An 11,893-nucleotide genomic window follows, 5' to 3' on the forward strand; every position below is an offset into this window, starting at 1 on the left:
ATTTCCTTGAAGGCACTTCATCTATAATTGCTATAAGGAAAGAATCAAAAGGGAGAATTGACAACATCAAGCTTTCCAAAACTTTACTAGCGGAGTTGTCGTGTGTGTTTGGTAGATTTGCTGTTCTTGGGTCTTACCTGTGCTTGTGAATGAGTAGCTCAGGCTCACTGATCCTTTTGAAGAAATACTAGACACACGTAGGTGAGTGATTAGTTAGATGACACTCTGACCCACTGTTCACATGATCCTGGAGGAAAACAAGGGATGATAACAACTGTGAGTCACTCCGAGGATTTAAGGTTCGCAGATCTGGTCTAGAGGGCTATATAAAGTGGACTTTAAGGGAACTTGCAGCGAGGGAGCAGAGTGAAGACAGCTCTGCTGAAAGGAGCTAGTCACGATGAAGGTCCTCCTCATGCTCTTTGTGCTCCTACAGGTTTCTGCCTCTGTGGTCGTTCCCAAGAATGAACTAGAATTTGCTAAAGTAAGTACTAACAAGATTGCACTGGTCAAATGTTTACTGATGTTGTAAGTTTTGCAGTATTTACTGAATTTGCAAGTTGGTTTTGGAAAGTATGATTTGATTTGAAAAGCGGCATAGATAGCTGTTTTTTTAAGCATTTTTTCACAGAGGAATATCAAAATGAATGATTGTTTTGAAAGAATATTATTAAATTTGTGAATAATTGTGCTGTCTACAAAAAGCTTTGGGTAAGTAATTTTAGCTCAATATAATAGGATCACATTTCTGACGGAGTGCTGTGTTTTCTCTTCTACCACATTTTGTCTTTCATTTGTAATTTAATGTCCATTAATGATGTGGGATTTGGACACGGCTTAATCTATATAGCCACTTTAAATTCTCATAATAGTTACAGCAAGCTCGCTCTATGCTCACTTATCTCACATGTTTATTCATAAGTGTTTTAAAATAAGATTTGAAAAATCTTACTTTTTATAATTAAGAAAATTGAGCTCTTATTTTCTAAAATTGCACACATTTCTTTTTGAGACAGGGTCTGCTGTGTTGTCCAGTCTGGTCTTGAACTCCTGGCCTCAGGTGCCCTTCTGTATTGGCTCAACACTTGGCTCTATTTTCTAACACTATTTTTACTTTGAATTTTCCAAGTCTTCCACTGTGTCAAGATTTTCCCCCATACCAGAGACAAACCCAAACCTTCAAGCATGCTAGACAAGTGCTTTGCCACTAAGCTACATCTCCCAGCTAAGTCAACTTTCAATGCCAACCAAAATGATTTAAGTACCCTAACAACAAAGATCTTGCCACTTACAATGTACCCTTATACATTGGATGTCAAAATGGCTTCTAAAACCCCAGACACAAGTCTGAAGAAGCAGAATAATAAATAGCTTTACCACTGGGTTCTTGGGAATCAGACTAATTATTTGTGACATGATTAAATATTTTAGGAAGTTAAATTTCTTTCTTATAATTGATTGTCTACATAATATTGTAGGTTGTAACTAAGATATGTGGTTCAGGAGCACCAGTGTACTGATGACCATGTTTGCAGGGCTCCAACAGAAACCTGGCTGTGTACAGTGTAACTGTGTTCATTACTTGTGTTTTGTTCAGAGGTACTTGAAAAAATATTATGACTTTGATGAGGACAGAATTTCAATGCTAAAATCAAAAGTCAAGAGAAACATCCTAGAAGAAAAACTCCAGGAAATGCAGCAGTTCTTTGGGCTCGAAGCAACTGGGAAGCTGGACAAGCCTACTCTGAAGATAATGCACACCCCTCGCTGTGGAGTGTCTGACGTACATCATCGTGGCGCAGTGCCATTGAGGTCAATATGGATGAAGCATCACCTCACCTACAGGTAATGTCAGCATCTGACCCAGTGAATTTTTCTTTCCCATGCGTGTGGCTTCGAGAAACCTGAAACATTTAGCTATAGCAAAGTTTTAAGGCTGAGGGTAGCCTCTGTGCGGTGTTAACACGAAGGCATTCCTTGTTTCCAGGCCGGTGTGATGACTGGGGGAGAAAGTGCTTGTCACACAACCATGATGATCTGGGTTCAGATCCCTAGAAACTACGGAAAAGCTGTACAGACACAGGAGACAGGGATAGGGGAGGCCCAGGGCAGGCTAAACTAGTAGAATCAGGGTCTCCAGTTTTGATTGAGAGACTCTGCCTCAACAAATAAACTAGAGTGTGATTGAGGATGACACCTGAGTCAGCTTCTGGCCTCTGCATGCACTTAGACACTACACTCATGGGCTGGAGAGATGGCTCAGTGGTTAAGAGAACTGCCTGCTCTTCCAGAGGTCCTGAGTTCAATTCCCAGCAACCACATGGTGGCTCACAACCATCTGTAATGAGGTCTGGCACCCTCTTCTGGCGTGCGGACATACATGGAGGCAGAATGTTCTATAAATAAATAAATAAATAATCTTTAAAAAAAAAAAAAGACACTACACTCACACCTACACACATATGAACATGTATATAAACACAGGCACCCCCCCCCACATACACATAATTCATTGTCTCTATAAGGAGAGCTGTTCTTTAAAGGAAGACTTGCCGTTATTTGCTAGTCAATCAGTTCAGAGCAGAGCAGAAAAGCTGCAAACAAAGAGAATGGATCGGCATTGAATACAAATAAGACAGGAGAAGTATGTAGAATATTAAAGATGGATAAATATGGAATTTGGGCACAATGGGTATTTGTGTTTATGAAACTAAATCCTTCACGATAATTACCAGTAATTTATCTAATAAACTAAAATATATTTGGATTGATAAAATAGTTTTCCGAAGAAAAAATGGTTTGAACTTCAAAAGAGTATTTTTTTTATTAATTAATTTATTTAATTATTAAAGATTTCTGCCTCTTCCCCGCCCAAAAGAGTATTTTTTACATGGACTGTCAGTATGTGAAGACATTCTTCCTTCAGGTGTGGGTGCAGAATGGAGAGACTAGAAAAGACAAAATTAACCAGTGGTGTCATGCTTGCTTTTCTATCTTTCTCTAACACAGAATCCTTAATTACACTCCTAACATGAAGCGTGAGGATGTTGACTATGCATTTCAGAAAGCTTTTCAAGTCTGGAGTGATGTGAGTCTTCTGAGATTCAGGAAGATTTATGAAGGCGAGGCTGACATCATGATCCTTTTTGCATTTGGAGGTACACAACCTGTGTTGTGGCAGCATCATTCACCACACTGTGTGATGCCACCAGGTGCAGCTCTCATGCCTTTTGACAGGTGTAGCTAACTATTGACTTTCTTTTGTTTTAAAAAGCGCATGGAGACCGCAATGCTTTCGATGGAAAAGGTGGTGTACTGGCCCATGCTTTTTACCCTGGACCTGGCATTCAAGGTGATGCACATTTTGATGTGGCAGAAACCTGGAGTAAAAGTTCTTCTCAAGGTAGGAGAAAAAAAGGAAAACTAACCATAACTAGATTTAAGATAGGTCCTGATCTTGCAAGAATGCATTCTTACAAATTTTTATAGTCTTAAATAACTATTATAGTCTTAAATAATATAGTCTGATTGCTCATCTCTAAATCACATAAAAGACTTCATACATTTAGTCCAATTTTTCCTCGTTGCAAATCAGAGTTACTGGGTTTGATTATGTTAGAGACCAACTCTAAGAACCACCGAGATCATATGGGACGTTCCATACTTTTAACTCCTGGAAAGACAAAAGCTTCTGGTTGGACTTTGACCAGTAAAATCTATAAACTTAATGGCAAACAATTCTGTGATTGATTATATACTAACAATTTCTTAGATTCATGATGACCTGGAAAGATATTTATAGAAACTTTAGAGATCCTGATGGAGAAGTACAGGCTCATTTGTAGTCTGGGAGCCTTGCATCATCATGGGATACCATTTTCAGAATGGGACTGTGACTCACTATCCCATTCAGATAATTGGGAATGAGGTTAACTTATTATTATTATTATTATTATTATTATTATTATTATTATTATTGGCAATCCATAGTATAAGAAAATTTAAGTCACCATCTCAATAGCTTTTCTAATATCTTTTGGAAATTCTCAATTATACAATTTATTCTTGTGGAAAACATAGGGAGAAATTCAAGAATATAGTCACTCTGCCCTGAATACCTTCTCTCACTGATTTTTCATGTGATGTAAAGCTATATTTTCATATATACTATATCTACCTGGAAGGTAGACACACAGCCTACAGCTTTGACTCTGATACACAGCCTAAAACTTATCAAGTTTTTCATAAGGGCATTTTGAAGACCGCAGAGGTACATCATGCATGATTCAGTACTTGTTGAACTATACATTCTAAACCAGACAGGTTCCATATGTCTGAGTTTTTTCTGTGGTCATATTGGGGCTGTTTGTAAACTATTCATCAAGTGAGAATGTTTTGGAATCCCAAAGGACCCTAGAAATGTAAGTTGCTCTTTCCTGAAGAGACCAAGCAAAAGCAAGTTTGTGCAAAAACGGAGACAAAAGCATGTACTATTGGCTCGTGGTCTTATTCTTAAAATTGATTTGAGTCTATAATTTTAAAAAGGTTTTTTTGAAAATTCTATATATGTGGCCCAGGCTGGCGTTGAACTCAGAGTCCTCTCACATCATCTTTCTGAGTTGGGATATAGACATGGAGTATCATATCCAGTATTGACATATTGTTTTGAACCAGTGTTGAAGAGTTTGATCAGTGCTTGTTGAGTTTCTGTTACAGTGTTGAGTGATATTTTTGATTAAGAAACAAAAAGGACATGCAACCTAACAGAAGCACCAGACAGACAGAAAGTCTTGTTTGAAGACCAAGACTAATGGAGCTAATTGTTCAAAACATTATGATCTTGAATTCCTAGGCAATCCCACTGTCTCAGCCTCCTGAGTGGTTAGAACAACAGACACAAGCTTTAATTAAGATTTTTTTTGTTTGTTTGTTTTTTGTTTTTTGTTTTTCCAGACAGGGTTTCTCTGTAGCTTTGGTGCCTGTCCTGGAACTAGCTCTTGTAGACCAGGCTGGCCTCGAACTCACAGAGATCGGCCTGCCTCTGCCTCCCGAGTGCTGGGATTAAAGGCGTGCGCCACCACTGCCCGGCATTTAATTAAGATTTAGAAGCAATGTGAGCTACCAAATGTGAGCTACCTATGATTTGTGTTATGAAGATTCATGCCAGAATATGTTCCATTTGTCTGGCAATAAAATGATCCATACCTGTAGACAATTTTGGCTCCAAAGGAACATTTTCAGACATTTTTATTTGAACGCAGAAGTGGGGATTCAAACTTCCACAGAGTGGTAAAATATCTGTGACAGAGAAGTGCTCTAATATTTACCTAGCCTATAATGACATCATTGAGACTGAGAAAGGCTATTTAAAAACGCAGGAAAATCAGTAAAGGATTCCTAAATGTGTCCTCTACTGTGTTAGATGTATTGTTTCCTTTCAAATGACAAGGCAATGGGCTGGAGAAATGGCTCAGAAGTTAAGATAGCACACTGGGCTCTATTCCCAGGACCCAGGTCAGACAGCTCACAGTGGCCTGTGACACTAACCCCAGGAAGATAGCAACGTCTGCCCTCTGTAGGTACCTGCACTCACGTGACACAGCACATTCACAATGGGATGACATTCAGCCACTTAAGGCTGGACTCCTCTCACGGGGATGGGACCGGACCACATGTAAAAGGTCAGGCATAGGAAGATGAGTACCCCATTATCTTGTTCATCTTGACACACCAAAAAAGTTAATCTTATAAATGTTGAGAGCAGAATTGTGGGTACCTGATGAAGAAGAGCAAGGGGAGTTGGGTGGGTAATGGTTGATGCACTGGTAATAAGTCACAGTTAGGAGCATGGAGTCCTAGTCTTGAAACTGCGGCACAGCAATACAACTGTAGACAATAGCAGTGTCCTATTTGCTTCAAAAGGCTGGAAGAAAGGATTTTGAGTATTTTTACCACAGATACATGGTACATACCTTATCTTGAACATTATACAATAAGTGTAGGCATCGAAACATCACGTGGCACCTTATAAACATGTATAGTTTCTCGTGTGAGTTAAATAGAAAGTGATAAAGCCCACACCTTTATTCTTTCACCTTCTTGCTTCTTAGGTACCAATCTGTTCCTTGTTGCTGTTCATGAGCTTGGCCATTCCTTGGGGCTGCATCATTCCAACAATCCAAACTCAATCATGTACCCCAGCTATGGTTTCCTTGACCCCAACACATTCCGCCTCTCTGATGATGACATAAGTAGAATTCAATCCCTCTATGGTAAGCTGAACTTCATAATTTGCCATACAGTGCCATGCATTTTTATGAACAATCTCTCATATCTATATGTGGAAATTTTACTCTTTTGTTGCACACCCTGTGAGATAAGCTACACAGACCCTGTCTTCATTTTCCCTCATATCTGGGACGTTTCCTAACAGTGCCACCACTGCTCTGTTGGCAGGGCTTCCAGAGGAAGTAAATTCAAGTATTCTCTTCTGTGATGCTGTAACTAAGAGGGACAAAGACCTCGGGGCATACTTCTCATGAAGTTCATAGGAAACATGACTGCTTTGTATTTTCCTTTAAGGAACAGAATATTTAAAAAGAATAGCTATTCCTCCTACAGAATTCCCAGAGTTGAACATCAAAATGTCTTTTTAGGAGCCCCAGTAAGAAGCCCACCCACGATGCGTCCTGAGCGTCGCCTGCCAACGATCTGCCGGCAGCGCCCGAGCTTTGATGCGGTCACCACAGTGGGAGATAAAATCCTCTTCTTTAAAGACTGGTATGGTTATTTTCCTATCTAATCAATGCTATAGGCTGTGGGGTAAGATTTGGTAGCTTTTGTTTTTGTTTGTTTGTTGCCAGAAGGTATTTGAAAGAATGTAGATCAAATTTGTGTGGCAGGAACTTGGACTGGTTCTCAAGTTTTGGAGAGATCTTAGATGTTTTGAACTAGAGAATTTTGTGATACTGTTTGTGTGACTAGGAAGCTAATGTGTGAAAAAATTAAATTTGTAGTAGGATCTGGCTGGGGAATTAAAAGACAGGAAGTGGAGAAGCCCAGGTTGAAAAGGATGTGGTATCAGGTATTGGGGAGATGGGTCTGCTGGCAAAGGACAAGATGTTCAAACAAGAGGACCTAAGGTCAATCCCCACCCCCACATAGAAACATTCAGGGGCAGCTGCACGGACTGTGAAATCCCAGTGTGCAGCAGAGAAAAGCAGACTCACTGGGGCTTGTGGAGTCTCAAGCAGTCTAACTGAATCCAAAAGCTCCAGGCTTAATAAAACATATGTCTCAAATGATAAGGGGGAATGGGTGAGGAAGACACCTCAAGTGCACACATGTACACAAACATATCCATATACACAAACACCTACACATGCACACATACATACACACACATTAATATATATATATATATATATATATATTATATATTATGTATATATTACACAGTTTCCATGTTGGAGCAGAGATGGAGACAGAGGCTGGGTTGGGGGAGGTCAATTGGGAAGCTAATGTGTGGGAGGGAGGATGGATGCTCCTGAGATTGTAAAACAGCAACTTCTTCCGTTTACAAAACCACCTAACCAGTTGGGAGACTATACTAGAATCTTAGATCCCTGGAGTCCAGACTCTGGATTTATTTATTTATTTTGGTTTCCTGTTTAATCAGTGTCACTGCCAGAATTGCTTAAGGCTCTCTTTCAGGGTGTTCTCATACAGACACTTACGGAATAAAGTGTGAGAATCAATACTGAATCATTTCACAAGTTCCCATTTGTATTTTGAAGGAGTCTACAGCAATTTTCACATATATTAAATGCATTTCATGTCAGGTTCTTCTGGTGGACAGTACCTGGGAGTCTAGCCTCCAATATCACGTCAATTTCTTCCATGTGGCCAACTGTCCCGTCTGGTATCCAAGCTGCTTATGAAATTGAAAGCAGAAATCAACTATTTCTTTTTAAAGGTAACGCCAATGCTTGGTTCTGCCACTGAGAACACAGTAGAAAAAGGTACCTCTTTTTATAATTAGATACTAAAAACAGACTCTAGACTTCGTAATCATGTCTCTAAATGATAAGTTAACAGTTTATATAAAAGCTCAACTATACAAGAAATATACACAGCCTTTGGGATAGATGTATGAAATATAAGAAAATGGCACTTAAACGTATCCAAACCACAGAGCCACAGGAGGTAAAAAAATGAGTGAGAACAAAAGCATGGTGGGTTGATATTACTCAGTGACAGAGAACCTGCTTACCACGATGGAGTCTCAGATTCATCCCCACCCCCACCCCCGCCCCAGCCAGCAAAAAAATTAAAATGAGTATTAGAACACTGCACAAGAGAGATGCTTTACAGTACGTCAGTGTTTTTAGTTTTAGTTTCCGGTGCAATTCTACTGTGCCCTTTGTCTTTGTCTTCGTAGATGACAAGTACTGGTTAATAAGCAACTTAGCACCAGAGCCAAGCTATCCCAGAAGCATATACACTCTGGGATTCCCCACGTCAGTGAAGAGGATAGATGCAGCCACCTTCGACCCATCTCGCCAGAAGGTTTTCTTCTTTGCGGATAAGGAGTATTGGAGGTGAGTTACAATGGCATCTTCTCTATGAAAGCCTCAAATGCCTTTGTCTTTCTTGGGAGAGAGAGCAGAGACTATGGGTGTAAAATAGTCACTGCCCACCTGGTTCTTTTCTCTGGGATTCTGATATAATTTAATTTTGGAATGTGTCTGGACTCCAGGACTCCTTCCCATAACTGGTGGACCCAGAAGACAAAATGAGGAAGCGGCCCTTTGAGTGGCAGGGTACCAGTAGGAGTCCAGATGCACTCCACCCCTAGTCTGGTTGTCTCACTCCCTAACGCTGAAGAAGGGGATCATCCCTGCCCTCTGCTGAGGAAAACCGTCAGGAGACACATCGTTTGCATGTTTGACACAAGACATAACAGAATATACTAAGAGAGTAAAACCTCTATGTTTTTTGAATATTTAAAATTCAACATCTAATTTCAACTGAATGCCATACGTTTGTGACAGCAATTGCTCTGCCAACTTTAGCCATGTTTGAAAAATAGGACTTGTAATTTCACCAAATCAAACTTCCTGGAGAGGTGACAAATAGGACTAATTTGTTGTAATTTGACATTCTTAAAAATTTGTCTGACTACTGGCTCCCTTTTACCCTTCCAACTGACCAAAGTATTTCCTTTTCCTAAATACCAGAGGGCCGGGTCTAGCCAGTAACGGTTGGAGAGCTAAACTGAGTGAAAAATAATACAGAAGCAAGTTCAGTTGTCACATGGAAGTCTAGAGAAAATTGACTCTTTCTTTTCGCTCAGGAGGAGAAGAGACTTTATGAAAATCTAGGGCCTGGCTATTTGTTTTTCTTTAACATGGTTGTTCAAAACGCGTTGATTTCATGGCCCTTAAGACCCCTTCTTTTCACCATGGGAGAAAATAATTGATATGCAACTTGCTAGAAGGGATTTGCAAAAATGAGGACAGGCAACTAAGATATTGGGCCAGCGAGGGCTGTTACATTTCAAGCCCTTGTCAATGCCGGGTGGCATGGGAAGGGACTGAGGAACCGGGAGAGCTCTGACTAGAGTCATGGTCCAAGTTTTGAGTCCTGTGATAACCTAGGGAAAATCATCGAACTTTAGGTCTTTGCAGTTTTCATCAGTACATTTAGAACACTTTCAGGAAAGATGAGCGTGTGCTTCATGTTATGAACGTCATCTCCTCACTGTGGTCCTTCCACAGGTATGATGTGGTGCAACAGGCCATGGACCCAACTTATCCCAGACTCATTTCCTCACACTTCTCAGGAGTTGGTCCTAAAGTTAGTGCAGTCTTCTATTTCAAACGTAAGTAGACTGGGAAAATATCGGAAACCACATTTTCAAGTACAGAAATGCAGCCTGGGATCCAGCATGGGTGCAGGGCGCTCCAGCCTGTGCTGTGAATATGTTCAACTTCACCCTGAGCAAACTGGCCTGTGGCGTCACAGAGCAGTGGTCCAGACCACATAGTGTGGGATGAGCTGTATGGCATATTTAACAAGAATAAAACCCCCGTTTTGTTCATTATCCTCTCCTACTGAGTGGACGGAGATTTGTAAACAAATCCGAGTTCACCCTGGCCTTTTCCTCCTTAAAGATCCATGTGTGCCTGACCTAGACCCTGTGTCCTCTCCTAAGACCTCCACCCAGAGAGTGGCTTGCTGGAGGGGAGCATCAGAGCAGGGTGCACTGCCAAGGATCCCCAGCACTGACATCATAAACACACCTTTTGTAGTCTAGATTACCTTTAAAAAACAGCTCTAGGTTTTAAAGGAGCACAAGGTAAGAGTTAAAGAATTGAATTTGTTTCCATTTTAGGATACTACTACATCTTCCAAGGAGCCACGCAACTGGAATATGACCCCCGGTGGCATCGTGTCACAAAAAGGATGAAGAGTACCAGCTGGTTTGGGTGTTAGGAAGGATGCAGTAAAGGGTGCTTGTCAGTGCAATAAGTACTTATCACATATTCGCCATGTACTACATGCCAGTAATGTAACATGAAACAGACCACAGATAACTGTTTACACAGAAAAAATGCTTTTACAGAAGTTATCCTCTTTTGATAAATTTTTCAGTTGATCCTCTTCTTAATTTTGAGCGAATATCTTCAAAGGCCTCCAGGTTCACCCACCCATAGGTTGTTTTTTTTTAACAACCATCAAGTGGGAAAATTAGAATTACTTCTCTGTCTTCACTGATATTTATTTATTAAAAATAATTTTTTAAAAAGTATTTGGCTTAGCCGGGCGGTGGTGGCGCACGCCTTTAATCCCAGCACTCGGGAGGCAGAGGCAGGCCGATCTCTGTGAGTTCGAGGCCAGCCTGGTCTACAAGAGCTAGTTCCAGGACAGGCACCAAAGCTACAGAGAAACCCTGTCTCGAAAAACCAAAAAAAAAAAAAAGAAAGTATTTGGTTTTTGATTTTTTTCTTTAAAAATATTGTGTGTATGTGTGTGTATTTGACTTCAGGTATGTATATGTACCACATGTGTGCAGTGCTGGTAGAGGCCAGATCTCTAGAAACTGGGGTTACAGATAGTTATGGGGAGTCTTGTGGGTGCTGGGATTGAACCTATATCCTTGGGGGAATTAGCCTGTGCTCTTAACCTCTGTGTCATCTTTTGGTCCTCGTTTTTAATGTCCTTTTTGAAAAACAGAATGAATTTTGAAAATAACTCTGGCTTCTGCTGTGAAATAATACTTTTGTACCCTGAAAAGATTTGTCACTTGCATTGGTTTAATAAAATGCTGATTGGCCAGGCAGGAAGTATAGGCATGGCGACTAGACTAAAAGAATTCTGGGAAGAGAAAAGGAAGAGACACAGTCACCAGCCAGACACAGAGGAAGCAGGATGAAAATACCTCACTGATAAAAGGTACCAAGCCATGTGCCTAAACATAGACAAGAATTATGGGTTAATTCAAGTTGTAAGAGCTAGCTAATAATAAGCCTGAGTTAATAGACCAAGCAGTTTATAATTAATATAAGCGTCTGTGTGTTCCTTTGGGACTGAATGGCTGTGGGACTGTGTGGGACAGAAACGTCTATCTACAAATGGTGCCCAAATGTTTGGTAAGAATTTCCACATAAAGTCTGAGAAATCTTAAAAGAAAGGATTCTAGCTAGATGGGAAAAGAGTCAAGCACAGCTTCTTGGTAACCATTTTTTTTTTCCAAGTAGGCTCTGTTTGCTGTCAGTGACGCAGCGTTAGGAGCAAAAACTACATGGTGGCTCTTTTAAGAGGCACCGTCACCAAACCCTTAAATATTGTTTATGAGCAGTCAGTGACATGCTTGTTGGTGGTAGGATAG

General features: G+C 40.4%; 1 protein-coding gene across 1 annotated transcript; it reads left to right on the top strand.

Annotated features, from left to right (window-relative positions):
• Positions 1-370: 370 nt before the first annotated feature.
• Positions 371-10,981, top strand: LOC130873243 (macrophage metalloelastase-like). The gene is made up of 10 exons (XM_057767933.1): positions 371-484; positions 1,598-1,845; positions 3,010-3,158; positions 3,275-3,403; positions 6,111-6,272; positions 6,657-6,780; positions 7,842-7,975; positions 8,441-8,600; positions 9,780-9,883; positions 10,397-10,981. The coding sequence occupies exons 1-10, from the start codon at positions 401-403 to the stop codon at positions 10,495-10,497; spliced, it is 1,395 nt and encodes a 464-aa protein (XP_057623916.1). The 5' UTR covers positions 371-400; the 3' UTR covers positions 10,498-10,981.
• The last annotated feature ends 912 nt before the right edge of the window (positions 10,982-11,893 follow it).

The sequence above is a fragment of the Chionomys nivalis genome, chromosome 4 (genome assembly GCF_950005125.1).
Source record: "Chionomys nivalis chromosome 4, mChiNiv1.1, whole genome shotgun sequence".
NCBI classification, from domain to species: Eukaryota; Metazoa; Chordata; class Mammalia; order Rodentia; family Cricetidae; genus Chionomys; species Chionomys nivalis.

What these genes read in the sequence shown, in the direction of transcription:
- LOC130873243 (XM_057767933.1), top strand. Translation starts at nt 401, where the DNA reads ATGAAGGTCCTCCTCATGCTCTTTGTGCTCCTACAGGTTTCTGCCTCT. An exon ending in GATCCTTTTTGCATTTGGAG is followed by an intron (nt 3,159 to 3,274) that starts GTACACAACCTG and finishes TGTTTTAAAAAG; the next exon opens with CGCATGGAGACCGCAATGCT. An exon ending in TCAACTATTTCTTTTTAAAG is followed by an intron (nt 7,976 to 8,440) that starts GTAACGCCAATG and finishes TTGTCTTCGTAG; the next exon opens with ATGACAAGTACTGGTTAATA.